This window comes from Callionymus lyra, chromosome 16, assembly GCF_982586985.1.
Source record: "Callionymus lyra chromosome 16, fCalLyr1.hap1.1, whole genome shotgun sequence".
Lineage (NCBI taxonomy): Eukaryota > Metazoa > Chordata > Actinopteri > Syngnathiformes > Callionymidae > Callionymus > Callionymus lyra.
Window position 1 is genome coordinate 8,587,976 of NC_141833.1, and position 20,580 is coordinate 8,608,555.

At 37.1% G+C, this 20,580-nt stretch overlaps 2 protein-coding genes across 2 annotated transcripts in view; one reads left to right on the forward strand and one right to left on the reverse strand.

The window, feature by feature from the left end:
• The window catches only part of clstn2a (calsyntenin 2a), a 112,234-nt gene extending 103,653 nt beyond the window's left edge, over positions 1-8,581 (forward strand). The window contains exons 12-17 of the mRNA XM_087811982.1: positions 3,027-3,232; positions 3,291-3,458; positions 4,820-4,965; positions 5,032-5,155; positions 6,661-6,851; positions 6,911-8,581. Of these exons, the coding sequence (XP_087668108.1) occupies positions 3,027-3,232; positions 3,291-3,458; positions 4,820-4,965; positions 5,032-5,155; positions 6,661-6,851; positions 6,911-7,102 (1,027 nt within the window). The 3' untranslated portion in view covers positions 7,103-8,581. The remainder of the gene's footprint in view (positions 1-3,026; positions 3,233-3,290; positions 3,459-4,819; positions 4,966-5,031; positions 5,156-6,660; positions 6,852-6,910) is intronic.
• Positions 8,582-11,849: 3,268 nt separating this feature from the next.
• LOC148063503 (SPRY domain-containing SOCS box protein 4-like) overlaps positions 11,850-20,580 on the reverse strand; it is a 50,326-nt gene continuing 41,595 nt past the window's right edge. Inside the window, exon 3 of the mRNA XM_087811711.1 lies at positions 11,850-13,449. Within this exon, the coding sequence (XP_087667837.1) occupies positions 13,322-13,449 (128 nt within the window). The 3' untranslated portion in view covers positions 11,850-13,321. The remainder of the gene's footprint in view (positions 13,450-20,580) is intronic.

A 20,580-nucleotide genomic window follows, 5' to 3' on the forward strand; every position in this document is an offset into this window, starting at 1 on the left:
CTATGTGTACAAAGAAATAGTGCCATTTTTAATTCAATTATTAAAAATAAAAAAACCTATATAGAAATTATTAAATTGAATTATTTTAAAAATATGCTAAAAAAAACAACAACAATTAAAAAAACAAATTCAACCATTCATTATTCTAATGGCACTTATATACACCTTTATTTCCCTATGTGTGAGATGTCCTTGAATGCATCACGATTGTTTCCCCTACAGTGTTACTTCTTGTGTCTATAAAACATTCTCTGAAAAATGAGTATTAGTGCTGAAACTGCCGCATGTTTTGTAAGTATAAAAAAAGAACGATGTGGGAAGCTGCTTGGCAGGGGTCTGCGCGCCACACTTCTTCTTTGTTAGTTCAGCTGAGTGCCTCTCTCAAGTTCACCTGGTCTGCAGGTGGTCGTGTCCGTCTGCTTCATTTGGTCCAGAGACCTCTGCTGTCAGGTCTGCTTTAGTCCACATGAACACGTCTCTCTGTGAACTTTTTCTTTTGAAATCCCAACAAAAGTCCACTTTTAAAAAGTAAATAAAATGAATTTTAGCTTCTGTTCATTTCAATCATCATATTCTGCGCGGCCTCCGTGATATTTAGCCTTTGCTTCTCTTTATTTAACAGCCGTCGACGAGGTCAGGGTAGAATGGAGTCAGAGTTTTTCTTGCCAAAGCTTTGAATATTTGCTCAGCTGCACACACACACTGGAGGAATTTACATAATCAGGTTAAGGTTTATTAATGAGTTGTGTTTGTGGTGAGTTTGCTGTCGTTCGAGCGGCGTCACCTGAGCTCACCTGGCGTCGCCGTAACGACCGTCATCAGAGGGTTAATGTTGCGTCTCACGCCTTGGCTTTGCTCGGCTCGTCGTCCGACGACACGCTTCTGATCGTCAGCTGCTGCCTGATGACACGGAGAAGACGAAGCACTTCTGAGAGGAGTTTAACAAATGGAACGACACTAAGATGTTGAAGTAAAACTCTGGAGACGTCAGCAGGCGTTTCAAGGTTACACTGAGTTAAGGTGCTGACACTTGAAATGTGCAGAAATACATTCAATATAGTTCAATTTCAAAGCAATACATAATAAATCAAAATTATTTTGCATCCAAGCGGGAAAGGTTTTAATCAAAACAAATTGTACTCTGTAAAATTTTATTTAAAAAAAAAATCTTATATTATAAATCTCAAATTACCTATTGGTTCAAAAATAGAATAATTTTTCACCTCATTTTGTGCCTTTTTTTCTGTATAGAATAGAATAGAATAGAAAATGTTTATTCATCCCCAGAGGGGAAACACACTTTTACAACAGCAGCACAATTGAAAATAAAGTGCAAGGAAAAAAAGAAATAATAAAAGCGATAATAAAATAAAATAAAACGATCTTAAAAATATACAAATTATGTACAATATCAGAAAATTAACACTATTAACAAAATAAAATAGAATAAAATAAAATAAAAATAAAATAAAATAAAATAAAAACAAAAAAGAAAAACACACGAGAAGAAAAACACACTACGGATTAACATCAGGTTATTTAAAGTAGAGAGTTAAATATCCTGACACCAGTTGGGATGAAGGACCTTCTATAACGCTCCGTCCTACACTGGGGGTGCCTGAGCCTGCCACTGAAGGAGCTGGCCAGCTCCTCCACGGTCAGGTGCAGTGGGTGGAGAGTGTTGTCCCTGATGGAGGATAGTCTGGAGAGTGTCCTCCTCTCTCCCACCTCCTCCACCGAGTCCAGCGAGCGGCCCAGGACAGAGCCGGCCCTCGTGACCAGCCTGTTCAGTCTCTTCCTGTCCCGGTCCGTGCTGCCTGCTCCCCAGCAGACCACAGCGTAGTGGATAGCAGAGGCTACCACGGAGTCATAGAAGGTCCTTAATAGTGGTCTGCACACTCCGAAGGACCTCAGTCTCCAAATGTATGTAGTCATTTAAATAAAATATAAAGAAATAGGTGAAAAATATTATTTAAAAATGTAAATAATTGTTATCTCAGCTTCTGTAGTATATATCAGAACATTAATATTAAAAAAATGTTTTTATATATATTATAGATCTTTCAATCACGTTTGTAATATTTTTGACATGTTTTAATGTGCTTTTTTTAATATACATTCCTTTTTCCAAGACGTAGAAAAAAGTTTTAAAAAAATAATATAAATAACACTCAAGACCCTGTTGTAGTATTTGTTAGAACATTTGTATTTTTATCAAATGTTTTTAAGTCAATTTTATATTATTGATCTTAAATTTGCTATTACTTCAATTATTTAAAATATTTTTGTAAATGTTATTATTTTATTTTTTTAATATTCATTCCTTTTACTAAGACGTAAAGAAAAGAGTGGAGGAAACCTCATACTTTAGCTATACTGTACGGTGGCCTGGAAGTGCAAAATAAATGTACAAACTCTGAAACATAGTTACAATTTCATGAATCAATTTCGATTTTGTGAAATTTAAAATTTGAGTTTATAAATATGTCACTCCTGAGCCACCGTAGTAGTAGTAAACTTTTACAAGAGCTGCCACATTACCGTCGTAGTATTTGAGCAACAAAACAATACAAAGTGTAATCGTACTGTAATTATGATAATAATGTGTCAAAAATATTTGATTAAATATTATTAAATGTAATTATTTGATCCTTAAGTAAATTATGAATATTTAAAAACAATGTAAATATGGAATACTACACATTATTTAATACCTTTTTGTTATTATTTAGGCTGGAAAACATCTACACGTAAGAATGTCATAAAAAAAAGATACTATTAGATGTTGTGGATATATCTTATTGTTTTACTCTGAACTAATGAATGACGGAAAGAAAAAATGCATTTATTGTGGAAGCGAAGCAGTCTCTAAGGACGATGATGTTTGCTGATGGTATAGTGATTTATTGTGAGCGTCAGGAGGAGGTAAAGGAGGAAAGAGAAAATACATTCAGATATCGAGGGAGGTGAAGAAGAGAGTGCAGCCAGGGTGGAATTCACTTCAAACTCAACTCTTTCCTTCTCAGGTGCTTCGGCGAAGACACGTGTCTCACCGTCCCCGACGTCCGAGCCGTGGTCCTGGTCCTCCCGCCCAGCGAGCCCAGGATCACCATCGCCGGGTCTAACCGACTGCTGCGACCCGCCGGCGACCTGCGGGGCGCCCTGGGCGTGGCCCCGTTCAAGGAGCTCCACATCACCAGCACCGTCACCAAGGGCGACGTGTACGGCGGAGGTGAGGAACCGACCTCCCGTCAAAACGGGCCGAGACTCTCGTGAACGTGGAATGTCAGCCCGCAGACCCGCAGTGATGGAGCTCATGCACAACCTGGACTACTGCGACGTCCTGGTGATCGGAGACGAGCTGGAGCCCGGGAGGGAGAGTCTGGAGGTTCATCACAGCGCTCTGCTGGGGAAACACCTGGACGCCACCAACTCCACGTCTGGAATATCTATATACGGTTGGTGGAAACATCACATGCACTTATTCATCGTCAGAAAAGTTATATTGCCAGTGATTTATTTATTAGTGGCAACAAACAATTACATATAAATAATACAAATATAGTCTTGTATAAAACTTTCTGTTGAACGAATGTGAATCTAACATTAAAAAAACTTTATTTTTATATTATATATAAAACTTAAATAAATTACAACTTCTTTTTTTTGTTAATTAAGTTTATTTTTAATTTCTATTAAATGTTTGTTTATCACTTTTTTGTTACAATACAGTTACAATTTTTGTTATTATTTCTTGTATTTTTAATTAATTATAATTTTTTTCACAATGTTTTCTGGAGAATTCCAGAGTCGTTTGTGTCGTGTGACATATTTATTTTAGTTTTCTTTGTAAAAATTATATTATATATGGGTTTTTTTGGGTGTTTTTTTTGTTACTTTTCTGTTTTTATTCATTTATTATAGATCTTAGTTTCGCTGGTGTACCTTTTTTTTCATATGATCTATTTTATTATCTCCTTTATTTTTTCATCTACTGTATATATTTTTACCGTTTCAATTATTTACTTAATTTATAGTCAAATGTCTCAGAATGTAAATGTGAACAATTAGCATTAGCTTATAAACAAACGCAGAGCTAGCTAGCATTAGCTAATGAACAAACACAGAGCTAAATAGCATAAGATAATGAACAAAAACAGAGCTAACTAGCATTAGCTAATGAACAAATTAGAGCTAGATAGCAACAGCTAATAAACAAACGCAGATATAGATAGCATTAGCTAATGAACAAACGCAGAGCTAGCTAGCATTAAAAAGAACTTCTTCAAAAAAATCTTTTTGTGTAGCTATGTTTGGTTTATATTTCTTAAACTGAGAAATTTATTTCACGTGATTTATCTTTATTTATGTTCATTTTATCATATTCATGATATATCTTTTAACGAAAATTAACATATTTTTATATAAGTTTGATTTACATTTTTCCTCATAAGAGGTTTTATACTTGAAGATCGATAAGGATAGTTATTTACACTGTGTGTGTGTGTGTGTGTGTGTGTGTGTGTGTGTGTGTGTGTGTGTGTGTGTGTGTGTGTGTGTGTGTGTGTGTGTGTGTGTGTGTGTGTGTGTGTGTGTGTGTGTGTGTGTGTGTGTGTGTGTGTGTGTGTGTGTGTGTGTGTGTGTGTGTGTGTGTGTGTGTGTGTGTGTGTGTGTGTGTGTGTGTGTGTGTGTGTGTGTGTGTGTGTGTGTGTGTGTGTGTGTGTGTGTGTGTGTGTGTGTGTGTGTGTGTGTGTGTGTGTGTGTGTGTGTGTGTGTGTGTGTGTGTGTGTGTGTGCGTGTGTGCGTGTGTGTGTGTCAGGGGTGGACTCCATGTCTCACTACGAGCAGACGCTGAGGCAGGTTCGCTACAGGAACTCGCGACCCTCGGGTCTGAGAGAGAGGAAGTTCAGGATCACCTGCTCGGAGCTGAACGGACGTTACACCAGCAACGAGTTCATCCTGGAGGTTCGTCGTCGTCTCGCGCTCGCTGACCCCATCGTGACCCCGTGACCTCTGCCGTGTCCCCCGCAGGTCAGCGTTCTTCACCACTCGCCGCCGGCCGAGCGCGTGAACCACATGGCCGCGGCCCAGGTCCAGTTCATGAGGCCCGTCCACCACCCGCTCATGATCCACACCCTCAACACGCACATGTCGGGTGAGGAGGAGAAAAAAAACGACAAAATCCTCATTAGCATCTTCTAATCATCTTTTAATCTGTGAAAATCCTCTAATCCCCGGACGGGGTTGTTGAAGGAAGTCAATCCTGGAAATCTGAGTTGATTGAGTCGAAGAAGGATTAAAGAGCAATGATTTTGGTGGTAAAAGTAATAATAATAATATATTTTATTAACATTCATTAGCTTGACAAGCTTGAGGGACCCCCTGGAAAGGTATCCAGTCCATTGACAGGTGATCATTGACCAAGATTGTCACTTGATACAGTCATTAAGGAAAAGTATTTTAAATCTTTAAAGCAACACTAGGGAATATTTGTGTCTGGCTCCACCCACTGTTAGGACAGTGTAACTGCATCAATCTGTCGTGAAAACTCAAGCGTTCACTGCCATGTAAGTGTCTGGATTGTTTACAAAAAAGATATAAACTCTTGTGTCGGGCTCACCTTTTTATTTAAGCACCTGGAAAATTCATAATGGCCTCGCAGTACTTTCATAACTCAACTTTATTTATAAATAACTAAAAACAACAGCGTTTCATACAAAAAAACAAAAATATCACTAAAATACAGTTTGAAACACTAAGATAATGCAATACCAAAAAAAAAACAAGTAAAAGGCACTAAAAACAGCTGCCAAGTCTCATGCTGTGTTAAAAGAAAGGGAATTAAAGTGTGTTTGAAGACAAGATTTTAAAACTTTAGCAAGTATGGAAATGAAGGCAACAGTCAAACATAATTTAATCCACAACATATTAAGGTAAGGTAAGGTAAGGTAGAACTTTATTGATCCTCAGGAGGTCTCCTTCCGGAAATAGTTTTTTTCCAATAGCCACAGCAAATACAGCAATTTTTCATAAAAAATAAATAAAAATAAAATAAGAACAAGAACAAAGAGAAATAAAGAGAAAGAACATGATAATACAATCTAAAATTAAAAAATGTAATTATAAATGATTTTTTTGGGCATATTAATGTTTATTTTATATAGATTTTTTTTCTTACCTGTTTGTTTTTCAAAGATATTCCATCATATTTTCTTTTTTTTTCTTGACGGTCCCTAACCCCATATATTTTGAACATCAATCAGCTTCAGGTGTTTTTGTTTTATTGACTCAAAACCATAAGACAAATAAAAATTAACCAAAAAAACAAACATTTAAAGAATAAATCTGATGTTATGAAATTTTTGGGGAAAAATCTGGAATGAACAATAACTAAATAAAATAAAAAAAAAATAAAATACATTTAAATTTAAATAAAAAAGAATTGCCATGATTTCACATCTTTATCATACAGAAATAAGTAATTACGTCGCTTTTACATTCGTCACCGACATTATTACGAATCTAAAGTCATTTAAACACAAAAAGCTGTTTTTATTGAGTGTAAATGTGAACGTTGGACATAAAAACGCTGTGAAAACGTCACTGATTATCTGCGACTAAACCATCAGGTAAAACTTCTCCTCCTGGTTCCTCCTCCAGGTCCTCCACCTCCCGCCGCCACCGTGGTCATCGTGGTGTGTATCGCCGCCCTGGTGGTGATCGTGGTGATCGGCGTCTACAGGATCCACGCCACGCACCAGGAGACGACCCGGGAGGACGAGGACGGGGTCAAGGAGCCGGACTCGGACTGGGACAACTCTGCTCTGACCATCACCGTCAACCCCATGGAGGTAACACTGGAACATCTGGTCCACGCCGAGCTGAGGAGTTAACTCTGTTTGTTCTGCAGACCGTTGGAGGAGGATCTGAGGAGGTGAAGGAAGAGGAGGAGGAGGAGGAGGAGGAGGAGGAACAATTGGGAAGTGTGACAAGTATTGAGTCAGACAGCAGCGATGATGAAGAGGAGGAGGACGAGGATGAAAGCGAGGCTCACGACGCTGGGAAGGAGAACAAACTGGAGTGGGACAATTCCACATACTGATCAGAAGAAGAACAGATGTAAATATCTGTCGTTCCTCCTCCTCCTCTGCTCCACATCCCCCTCTTTTTGTGCTCATCTCTGAAGGTTCATGTTTCCCTCTGGCGGACGCGATCGGAACTGCAGCCTCCTTTAACCTGTTTACATTCGACGAGACTAGCGCTCATCCACGAACATTCTAAACACAACTTTATTAACACATTAATCATAGACACACTGTTTTATATTATTGTTTAACTACATTTTAACCACAGCTACTGGATAATGTTTCATACTACAGTAGGGCTTCGAGATTCATCCGCATCTCGATTATTAAAAAACGTTTTAATTTTTGTTTGCTTTAACAAACATGAATAGCCTTAATAAGACAAAATGGTTAAAAAGATGTAAAAAGAATAAAAATAAATCCTGAAACACGTCAACATACCTGCATGTGGTGCGTTCAAGTACGTAGAAATAGCTATGGTGCGTTCAAAACCATATGACGGAAAACATTTACAAAAACAAGCAATTTAAGAGATCAAATAAATAAATAAAAATAGGATTTGTATAATTTGTATGTCCCCATTTTGGTGTTTTTTATTTTGATGCGTAAAACATTTTCAGGGCTAATCCATTTTTAGTAATTGAGATAAGATCTTTGCCAAGATTTTACAGCCCTACTGTAGAGAAAGAAGCATTGTACTCATAATACATCTGTCATAACATTAATAAGAATCTAAAGTAAATATTCTCGTGTCATGATTCATGTCGTGGCCTGATGTAGCCTGTCGTGTAGATCAGTGCGTGTCGTTCGGATCGCTTCAGGATCTCCTCTCTCGTGTCACATATATTTGATATCTCGAATCCTCTATGCAAGTTTGACCCGGTTAACTGGTGTGTCCAGCATTTCATCATCACTCATCTCTCGTGTCAATAAAGGTTTTATCGTTCGATCTTCCCCGACAGTAGTGGTTTAAGAGTCACCGAGGACGGTTCAGTGATCGACGCATGAATCAACAGCTTCGTCTTGTAGCTCAGCTCTTTTTAAACAGGTTTCCAAAGAGAAATAAACCATATTTATCAGATTTTTTTTTTTTTTTCTCCAAAGAATGGATCATCACATTCGAGGAAATTAATTTAAACAATACGTTTTTGCAGAAAACCATAAATAAAGAATGAAATAATGAAGTAGCTGAAAAAAGACTAAAATACGGCCAGATTCAAAATGGCCGCCTACTCATGCAACTGCACATGTTTACAAACGAAAAAGAAGTGAATGCATTTTCCTATATCATCCACCCCGACCCTCTCTTTCTCCTCTCCTCCATCTTCCTCTGTCGGTCGTGATGTCATCATTGTGAGCCCCCCGTCATTAATCGTGAAAGAGAACATACAACAACTGTATAAATGTTTAAGACGGTTATTTTATTTATCTTTTTGTAAACAGCCGGGGGCTCGTCCCTCCGTTCTCTGTATAATAAAGACTTGTTTTAGAATCTACGCACGTGTCGCCGCACTTATTGTCGCACACTCAGCAGAAACAGGGTGAAAAGGTGGGGTACAGGTGTGTAGCTGGTCGATGAATCATTTATTGTTGTGTTACTCTGAATAAACACTTAAATAGATATTGACTCGCTTCTCAAATGAGAGACTAAATCCCTCCTGGGTCTGACCCGGGGCCTCCTCCTGACTACGACAAACACAATCGTCTCATTAGCGGGTTAATATGTGTTGACAACATGCAGAGGGATTCAAACCATCATCCTCAGGTTGACTCAGCAACTAAATCTTGACCTTTTTTGTCATCCCTCGGTGATGACGTCAGCAGTCGTGGATCGTCTGTAAATACGCGGGGAGGATTAAAAATACATATATTTATATTAATTTACTTTAATACTTTTATTGACGTTGATTGTTAAAGATGATTTTCGGTTAATTTTGTCCTTTCATTTTAAGTTCAAAGTTTTTATTAATGGTAGATTTGAGTTTGGGAGGGAATGTAATATGCGGGTTAACCACAAGAGGGCGTTTAATTTGGACTCGACTGAGCATAGTTGTTGGGTTTTTTTTATCTTTATCTTCCTTAATTGTGTGTATTGTAAATTTGCATGTGAAAACGTAACACGTGTGTTTATACATTTGCTGACTATTTCGTCATGTTAATGTTTAGGTTAATCTTAGTATAAACTTAAAATAGTATTAATTTTATTATATTTTCTGTAGAATTATGAGCATATGTTTCATCCTGGACAGACGTATTTCACTGACAAACTCTGACAGTAAATTTTCATTTGTTTCAAAAAGTTTAGGGTTAATATGGGTGTTTGTCCACCAGAGGGCGACATTTCCTCGTAAACCGAACGCAAATAAATATTTATTGGACACGTCTAGATTATTTGATTATTGATTTGATTATAAATCCATGTTTATGCTTAACCTTTTCTAAAGGTAAAGAGGATTAAAACTAAGACAACAAAATTCTTGGAGTTTCTATTATGATATTCATTGATTATACTTTTCTTTATTTCGTTTTTTTGGGTATATTGTACCAATTGCGGATCAATGTATGGCCTTTTCTTACACATAAATTAATAATAATAGTTGAATAGTATTTTTGTACTTATTCAAAATAACGCCACTTGCTGTTTGAATAACATTTCCTGTGTATCATATTCTATTTCACACTTTTGTATAATCATATCATTAAATTAATATAAACGTTGTTCTTTTCACTTATTTGCTAAAATGAATGTTATAAGATGTTGTATTTATTTTGACAATTTTATTAATTTCTTATTATTTAAAGGAGTTTTTAATCAAAATTATGATTTTTTTTAATCATATAACTTTACATACAAATCAGTATCTTTAGTCTGTGTTTTTTTTGTGTGTGTATTATGTTAGTTTTATATGTTGTTTGAACTATTAAAAGTGTTTTTCCACCATTTATTTCTGTTTTAATTCGACATAAATCTACTTTAAAACTCGTTCTTCAATAGAACGACAGCTTTGAAGTGTGACGCTGCTGAAGCTCCTCAAACACACTTTGTTCTCTTCGGATCAATACTTAGGTCCGGTCGGAGATTGATCCTGACAGCCGAGCAGATGTGAGGAGCGAGTGGAGCCCAAACCCTGAGCCGACCCAGATGGTAGCAGACGGTGACTGACGGACTTGTTGAAACACCTTAAATGATGCTTTCATTTCACTCTGAATCGTTTCATCATCGATAGTTTCTCACTCATGATATCACTTACTGTCTCACACGGATGATCACAGTTTGAGTCCCGATGACGTCAGGACTGTAAGAAGAGCTGATGCGAGCGTCCAGACACTGCAGTAGAAACACGATTCCTGTGTTGACGTCACCGGCAGCATCGTCCAGTCAGACTCTGTCCATCCTGGAAACGAGACGCTTCCTCTTCCTCGTCGACGTGCAGGAAGGACGGATGATGATGATGACAGCTTCCAGTCATGCAACCGTATGAACAGGCGGATCCAAATGACTGGTCTAAAGTTATTGGAGAGTCAAAACGATGGATCCGTCTGAATCGTGGCTCTTTATCAATCTTCTGAATCTAACTTCATCCGCCGTCTCATCCCTCGTTCCTCTGCTCCTGATCCCCGTCGCCCCGACAGACCACAGATCATTACTTGATCAATACCTGCATTCAATTCTAAATAAAGACCGTCTACAGTCAAGCATGTGGGGATAAGATCCTCTTAGTGTCGTTACTGTAAACACAATTATTTGAATCATCTCTAAACTGGCAGATAAAACACATGAAGCTGTTGCAGTGCATTATGGGACTTGTATTATAAAAGGTGAGATTGAGTTTTACTGCAAAGAAACAAACCGAGAAGGCCTAAAATCTGTTCCGCAGACTTTAAAAAAATATATTTTTATTCTTTAGTTATCACTCCTAAAGGAACCGAAAATGAGCCTTTACTCAAAATTAGTTTGTAGTGGAGTCAGATAGTTTCACCTCATCTTATGCCAAGTTGCTTCGGTCAAAATATGACACCCCTAAAGACTTTAGTCAGAGATTGACAGAGAAATCTGGGAGCATGTGTCCCAAATCGTGCACTTCTGCACTTAACCAGAAAGTTGAGTGTGGATTGATGGACACTTTCCACCCTTGACGGCCGCCATCTTAGTGACGTAGATGACGCTAAACTGAAGCTACGTCACTGACGACGCATCTTCGGAGCAGATACCGACATAAATGTATTGAGAAAACACTCAATTTTACCACAAAAAAAACACAACAGTAATAACACACTGAAAAAAAAAAGTTTGAATTGGCGGAAATCGCTTCTTCTACTACTTTTTAACACAGATTGCAACCAGACCTAACCCTATCATCGACACTTTAAAGTGATTTATCAACAATTGAAACAAGTTATTAAGTTGTGTCACATTGTGTTATTATTGTTGTTGTGTCCTTTTGTGGTTAAATCAGTGCGTCGTCAGTGACGTAGCTTCTGTTTAGCGTCATCCACGTCACTAAGATGGCGGCCGGTAAGGGTGGAAAGTGTCCGTCAATCCACACTCAATTTAATGGCTGTTTAAGTGCGCCAATCGAGTGCTCATTGTGCACTATATTTTCGTGCACTCAAAATATTAAGTAACCCTAGCTTGGGTACATAGAACATAGAACCCTCCTAACCGTAGACGTAATGTCGTCGGCCCAGTATGACTAAATAAAGGGTCACAGGTTGACACTCTAATTGTCCCTATTGTACTATTGATGCTGCAGAAAACACACGTTTAAATTCACTTGGCTTTTATTCACATTTCATATCCGCTGACAGCTCATCCGACGCTCCATACATTCATGGACCTGCTTGAACGCTCCTGGCGGACGCCGAAGGTAAGACCAGCGCTTCCCAGCGACAATGTAACGACAACAATAAAAGCAGCATCGCAGTAACAAGTTAAAATCTCTCCTCCGCCTTTGTATCCAAATGACCTGAAGGTAACTGTCAATCATCAGTTTAGAAACAGAGGTGATAAATAAAACAGAATCCACGCGCACAATAATAATAATAATAATAATTAGAGAAGATCAAACTCACGAGTAGAAAAGTGACTCAAGCCTTTTTAGGAAACATAACAAGTCTACAGTGTGTGCATGTATCTTTGCGTAGGGGGCGCCGTTACACCAGAACCTCCGTCTGTGGCCTTGATATGGACCCGCGGAGACCAGGCCCGCGTTTCAGTTGAAGTCCTTAAGACGGCTTTGGTCCAGGTCGGGTCCGGTACCACCGACTCTTCATTTTAGGGTGCGTTTTAAAAGACAACCGTAAGTACTGTCTGGTACTTCCAGTCGATTTTCTACTTTTAAAGATACAATTTAAGAATCTAAAAACGCACCGAATGAATAGATTTCTCTCGTCAGTGGTCGAAAAAAAATCTGGAAAAGTAACAAATTATTTGCTTTTTTGTGTTTCAAATGCGCCTCTAAACGCCTCATCAGTTAAAGTTAAAATAATGTGCTTATGATGCCTTCAAGGGCTGTAGGAATGATTTAAAGTTGCTACGATTTTATTGGCCAAAGAAGTAAAAGGCTGGATCGATCGTTTACAGATGGATGAACCAAATATATTTGATCACCTTTAGCGTCACTTAAATCCCCGTGTTAGCCTGCTATGGACGTTAGCTTCGATGCTATCATATACTTCTGATCGTCGGAGTGCGAATGAAGGCGACGCCAGCGCATGCTTCGACTCTAAAAGGTTATGCTTCCGACTCATGCCTGAAAGGGTCTTAAATAGTCAAGTTTTTTTTCGGTGGAATGTCTGCGGTCAGTTAAGCAAAAAAAAAAAAAGCGATTGTGCTCAAAACTCCAGTCGTCAGCAGTGATATGGTGAAGCGACTGAGCGTCTTAAAGGCCTCGGGGGGGTAGTGTGCTTGAACGGCGCCGATCTCCACAACATCTCCACCGTCTAGTCCACTACACGACTGCACATCAGAGGATGAGGTTTCTGTCTGGAACAGTGACACCCCTGAAGGGACACCATCGTCAATAATTTAATCATATTGAAAGTAAAAAAAAAAAAAAAACTGCATAAAATCTCCAAAAAACGCTGGTGCTGTCTTCCCGTCGGTCCTGATGACACCAACCACTCTGACCTTCCGTGCAAAGAGTCCTTGTACATCCATCCATTAATCCTTCAGCCGTCACTCAAACGCTTCCGCTCGGCCCGGGGGGTCCGTGTCCTTGAACTCCGGGGTCGAGTCACTGGTACTGAAGGTAGTTCTTGAGCGACTCCGGCAGAGGCAGCGTCTCGATCTCCTGGAGTCTCTCGCGACCCAGAGCCAGACGGGCGGCGCGTCGACACAAGTCCATCAGAGGAAGAGGTTCGGCTGCGAGGAGGAGAGAGAGAACGAAAGATGAATATTTCATCCTCCACTATTAGGAGGTGAAGAGCTGCAGGTGCAAACTCTCGTCACAGCACGAGAGGACGACAGAGGTCAAGTGAGTTTAAATATTAACACCTTTTTATGTGACAACGCGGCGTCAACACTTCTGCTGAAAGTGATGACACCAGGACCTCGTGTGATAACAGGTGATAACCGTCAATAATTTATAATTAAATCGTTGTTAAATTTCAATCGCACTCGATCATTGTTTTTCATTCTGTTTTTTAAGCTTTAAATGACTTCATGAACATTTTACAACTTCTACTCTATAAATCAAACCTTTAATTCCTTTATTGTACTTTCCAAAGTATAAATAATAAGTAAGTAAATCATATTTGTAGAGCGCTTTTCCAGACCAGGGTCACAAAGCGCTTAAACAATCTAAACAAATCTAAGGATCGGAGAAATGTGAGTTCTTCTACTAGAGCGGGTCAGAATTATCGCAGCAGAGTTCTGTATTAACTGAAGGCGATAGAGTGTGTATTGACAAGAACCTGGAGAGGTACCAACGTATCACGATACATAAGTAAGTAAGTAATTATTATTTATAAAGCGCTTTTCCAGACCAGGGTCACAAAGTGCTTAAATAATCAAAACAATATTCAATAAAGTATATACTTTAAAGGTCAAGATAACACTGATAACACAACAGGAGTTCCGGAAAATCAAGGAAAAGCCTGAACAAATAAAAACGTCTTAAGATGTTTCTTAAAGGAGTCAGTAGATCATCAAACACAAAGGGAGAGGAAGATCGTTCCAAAGCTTAGGAGCAACATGTACGAACATACAATATATTGTGATACTGTAGGAACAAGAATATTTGTAGTATTGTAGAGTACTTGACTCTGGTGTTGTAGAATTTACAGACCACATGTCAAGGTCGCAACTACTTTCATTTGTTTTGAAACAAAAATATGTTCAAAATATCAGATTCCAAAAAAACAAAACAAATTGACGCCATCTAGCGGCTGGAAGTTGAATTGCAGCACAAAAATGAACAAAAGCTGTGACTATTCCATCCATCTTCATTACAAATAGGAATTATTCCAAACTTCTGGACTCTGAGTTCTAGGAAAATCCTACACCGACTAATGTAGTATTGTTGACTGTTGTAATATATTTACAGTACTGTTAAAATATTACAATGTATTTAAAGTGTATCAATATTTTTTCACACCCTAATAAATATACAGTCATCACAATATTCTGTCTGAATATTACCTTGTTGAGCATATTGAATAATAACTATATGATTTTATTTAATTTGAATCTAAAATCTAATTATATAAAATATATGTATATACATCTTTTTCCAATTATTATTTCATTATTCTGTGTCTAAGTCAGACCCTGACGATAAAAAGACTCAATACTGGAGGAACCATGGACGGAGAGATAAAGCAGAAATTGAATGAAAAGAAACTGCAGTAATCTCCTTAAATAAGAGGTTAATTTCGGTTCCATTTGTACTTGACTACAGTAAACAAAAAAAAATTAACAACCCTGAACATTCTCTATTCATGAGCCAAAGTTGAACAAATTAAATTGATATTTATTCAGTATAAAAGCCAAACATCAGCAGAAACGGAAAATTAATTTCAAGCCTCATATGTGAATTTTGCTTCAGATATATAAAGTTAAAATACTGCTGTATAAGCTCTGCGTTCGTTCAAACAAAAACAAAACTACCTCATTCTATAAAGTTTTGAATATTGTATTTCTGGAAGAAACTACACCCATGAAGATTCAAATCCGTTTCCGTTTTTCTCTGCTGGTATTTCACCACATTCTTGAGTCAAATCCAGTCATTATATGATCACTGTTGGCTTCTTTATATGAACATTAGTGACTCATAACTTTATTTTTCTTGCTCACAGAAACAGCTTCAGATCTGGTTCTTTCAAACCCACATCTAGACAAACTGTCTTTCATGTGTTTCTTGGTGACAAATTACCAACCATTAAATGCAAATATTGATATTTTAGACACAGGATTGTCTGCAGCTCTATTCCCTTCTGTCGTCTTCCGGATTCTCATTTCCAAAAGTGCCCACAGCAGAAGAACCTACTCCACTAATGTAGACAAACACATCTAGTCGAGCATGAGTTCATTAGGTGTTAATGAGCAGAGTTTACTCGTCCTCGCTGGGAAGAGCAGAGGACGGGTCTGGGATCAGGAAAATGTTTGTCCTGGAGTTCAGTGGTGTTGACATGTAAACAGGTGGTGATTAGAGCGGCTGATCGTTTTTAATGGCGCTCGGAATTGCACCTACGCACCATTAGGGCGCGAGGACGTCCTCCATCTCCCCGGCTCTGGTGTGACAAGGTCACAGCAGGAGGTGTGTGTGCGACTACACACTACACACCATACAGTTATGATCATCCATTGAAATGACGCGTCAACTGTTGCAATTTGAATGAAGTATTTCATATGTGCGGTAACTACACAATGAAGTTACACAACAACAAAAACAACTATATATACATTTTCATCATACCTAATAACACAACCAATTACAAAAAGATACAATTATATATTTTAAAGGAACAATGGATAAACAGACTTGCACACAAGCTGGGTTGAAAACTAATTTAAATTAAATACTTAATGCTTTAGTATTTTTTGTAAGGGAACCAATTTGTCTGAATCCATCATAATCTTTATTGATGCATCACCAATAAAAATAATATGAAGGTTATATTTCTCTAAATATCACCTTTGAAAGGGGGGTAGGTGTTCTTCAAAACAGTGTGATTGCTAATCAAGGCTCTCTCACAGAGGATGGAGAGGAGGCGGAGCAAATGACAGGTGGGGGTTTGATTGACATTTTACCATCGTTTTCAAATCATTTAACTTCAGGCCACTTAAAAAAAAATTGATGTTTTCATTCTAGAATTTAAAATGTTCATGTTTTGAAGGGGATTTTGAGTAATGAAGTAAAAAAAAAGAGACTTCATCTCTTATGTTCTTATTTTATATTTCATTTAATGATATTTATCTTAATCCCATCTCTTTTCTACACAAAATCAACAAACCAAATTGAAGAACAAGTTTTACATCTTTATTATATTATTTATTTATGTTTAAGTCTGGAATAAAACATGTTTGAGATCAGTCTCAAAATCTTAATCCCGATCTTCTGAAAACCGACTTATTTGTGAGATCCGAGTCTGCAGAAACCTTGACAGAACCAGAGTCATAACTTGAAGAAAAAGCCAACGGTAGTGTTATTCCTAGAGAATTCTTTCCGGTCATAAATTAAAGAATTATACGCTAAAATATTCAGTCCTTCCCCGTCTAAGAAGCGCTGACCTTGCGCGGCGCTGTGGTGAAGGCTAAACACAAGTGTTGTTGCTACGTGACGCCGGCCAACAACCACAGACTCTCATTACACTTCTAAATATAGAGCTGACAGGAATAAACGCCGATGCTACCAGACCAGAAAATTGATGAAAAATCTGTCCTGTGTGGAAAAAGCGTCTGTGGATCAGCTGCACCAACCAAAGGTGACTCGTCCTGTCATTTGTTCTTTTTATCTTTAATCCCAGCGCGGTGGGAAATGTCTGTTGACCCCGAGGTCAAGTGCGACTGATGACGTCTGGATGTGAAAAGTCAATCTGAGGTCGCTGTGGAAAAATCACACTTTATGTCGGTGACCTTGTGTTTGTGTTACATGTTGATATGTTACAGTGCAAGCATGGATTATATTCATTCTGAATTATTTTAAACTAGTACTGAGACCACATGCATGTGTGTAAATTATATACTATTAACCCACACTGAACCGTGTTATAGATACAAAAAACAACAGTTAAATTAAATATCTATAACTATTTTACCAGTTTTTTTGCATTTGTCAAACAAAAAATAATGCAATGAAGGGATTTTTTGTTTACTAAACACTTTAAATAAGGACATAATCAAGAATGCAAATGTGCTAAAATAAAAAAGGTGCTAAAATATTGTATTCTAAAAGTAGTAAAGAATATATTATTATTAATGAAGATAAAATGCAGAAGCATCATAACAAGTATTATTGCTATGAATTGTATTATTTTAATGAGGCGAATATTTGGGGCAAAACAATCTGCAAAAAACACAAAATAAAAAAAATAAAAAGAGAAAACGTTTTTTTTTTGTTTCAATTATTTAAATTTAACAACTAGGGTTACTGAGATTGAATATAAAAATGAAAAATAAATAATTGAAATAAAGAGAAATAAATAAATCGTTTTATTTAGATTTATTTATTGAATAATAAATAATATTAATTGTTGCTAAATGACGTCATGAGGTCCAGATATATACAGGAAAAGCCCCCCATGTGACCACATTATAGTTCTCTGGTGACTTTATACTATTGTTAAATAAGTAAGTAGGAAGTCAACATTTTAGCTCTAAGAATATTTATTTCGGCCATTTTCTTTTCTAGTGCAGGTGACAATATAGTTTGTTTTCTTCTAACTGATGAAATGTTACTAATCTTTAATGTTTGAATGAGTTAATTTAGTGCTGACACTGGGAAAAAAGGTGGTTTGTACTCGCAGCTTCTCAACTAATCCATCATTTTCTAATTGGTTGCAAATCATGTGGAGGATCTGTCGGCGAGTGTAATAAAGTCTGCTTTACTGCCCCGTAACTGTCCGGCATGAAGGTTGAGGACGCAGATGAAGCTTCGCCGTGAGCAGAGCCGGAGGTGAGCCTGACAAGAGGGATGTGATGAGATGAACCGTCACGGATTTATGGTCTGTGCGGGTCGTTCTAATGTGCAGGCGTGCAAACAGTGCAACGCTTTTATGACAGATGTGGAAACTGACCTTAGAGCGAGAGACCAGTGATGAATGACTTCATCAAACTGAAACTCCTTTTGTACGGTTACAGTTTATTTCATTATTTATCATAAAGATGTTTTTTTTTCTATTTTAAAAAAGCATTACAAACAAGCAATTAAAAAAAAAAAAATGTTTTTACACTATTATAAAGAATTATTTGATTAGTGTGTCTTTCTTAATAATATTAATATATATTTTTTTTCGTTTGTAATTTTCCTGAGATGAAAGTAAAAATGAACAAAAATTAAACAACATTTATTATTACCTTTTAGTATTAGGACTTAAATCATTAACTTTTCATGTTAATTAACTTTAAATTATGAGTAATCTCTTGTTTTATTCATTTATTTTTTTACCCCCCCTTTTTTTTTTGTTTGTTACAATGAATACTCTCTTGCGGGGAGATTTAAAATGTTATTAACCCGAATTAAAAAATAATGGATACAAATATATCATGCAGATTAAATAAAGATATTTCTCTCTCACTGCTCATCGTCCACTATTGTCAACAGGACAGAGATTGTGTCGAGAGTCCCGAGAAAGAACGTTTCTATCAATATCCAGACGTTTTTTTAAAAAAGGACTCACAATAATCCCCAGGGGTTGACAAATTCCCAAACCTCGGAGCCGAGCGTGTAATCCTGTAATCCTTTAATTAAAGTCAATATGACACGACTCTGCAATTAGCGGGATTTGGAACCAAGACGACGGCGAGTACAGTGCGACCCTGGTGACGGCCCCGCATCCGGGTCAAGGGTAAAACTGTCCACGGCTCAATACCGTGACCAGATATATGGACGTATGCTAATCTCGTTCTGACGCTGAACTATCCACCCTGGAGATGAAGGACATGAGAAGAAGCGTCATGTTGCTGAGACAACATTAGTTTAGGAGGAATATTATTGAACTATGCATCATATAAAACTCTCTTGACTCGCAGCTGAATATTTTTATTTGGTGTTTATTCAATTCAACACCCTGCAAACATTTGCACTTGGCAGCTTTTCCCCGTTTCACTTGGGAACGTATCAAACGGAAGAGCATTCGAGGAATTCTGTGCTGCTATTGACAACAAGTCCAACAGAAATAACGAGTCAAGTGTTGACATAACAACAATCTCAATAGATTCACACGCAGAAGAGACGTCCCACTAGAACATACGACAAGTATATCATTTACGGTTATTGGATTATCTCCGTATAATTGTTAAATTCTATTACCTTGGTGACTTATCTTATCTTAAACACCGACATCCTTACATATCAACCTGAGCATGATTAAGAGTTTGACGCATGTGTTTAGCAGCTATATCTAGATGAAAGAGAAATTAAAAACTTAATTATTAGTATTTTTTTTAAATGTTTCAGACACTCTGGTTTCCTCCCGAAAACATATTGACGTTACTTTAAATTGAGAGTAGAGAAATATGTGCCATGTGTGGGTTTGGTTGCAAATGTGTCATTTTTAAGAGACCAACTAGATCTAAAAAGTCGTTTTCTAATTGAAAAATTAAATTAAAAATAAGTTTAAAAAAAATCAAGTATTGACTGTAAAAAAACAACAACAACAAATCCAAATATTTATTTATTTTGCAATTTGAAATATAAACCCTTGGAACATTCCACTATTATACCTTTTTTATTATACCTTTAAAGGTAGACGAATAAATGCATACGAATATAAACAACAATGAAAGCACTCATTGAGTGCAGACCTCCCCCAGGCAGCTTATCATCAATGTAGTTTCTTTAATTCTTTGAAATATAATTGATAGACGTTACTTAAAGAGGACAGCAGATGGCAGTAACATTATTCAGAACTCGCTTGCACAACACACACAACAAATGACTGCCATGGCTTACGATGCAGCAAAAGTTATTATTATTATTATTTCTATCAAATTATTTCATCTTAAAATCTATTTATTTTTATATTCACTTGAGCAGTTTAGTAACATTTTTTAAACAATCCAGTTACAAAATGTTTCTATTAAGTAAAAGTAAAACATTTTACCTTGTGGGCGTTTTAAAGACTTGATGTATTAATTTCCAATGTTTATTAATGAATTATGTTTTTGAAACACTGTTGTTTTCTTTAAATAAATTAAAAAAAATACTGTTTTTTGACGAAGTAAAAAACCTTCAGGGCACAGTTGACGCACTCCTGGAAACAGTTAAAGAAATAGAAATGTCTGAAAAACGGTGTCAGAACACAAACCACACCAGCACTTACACTTGCATCA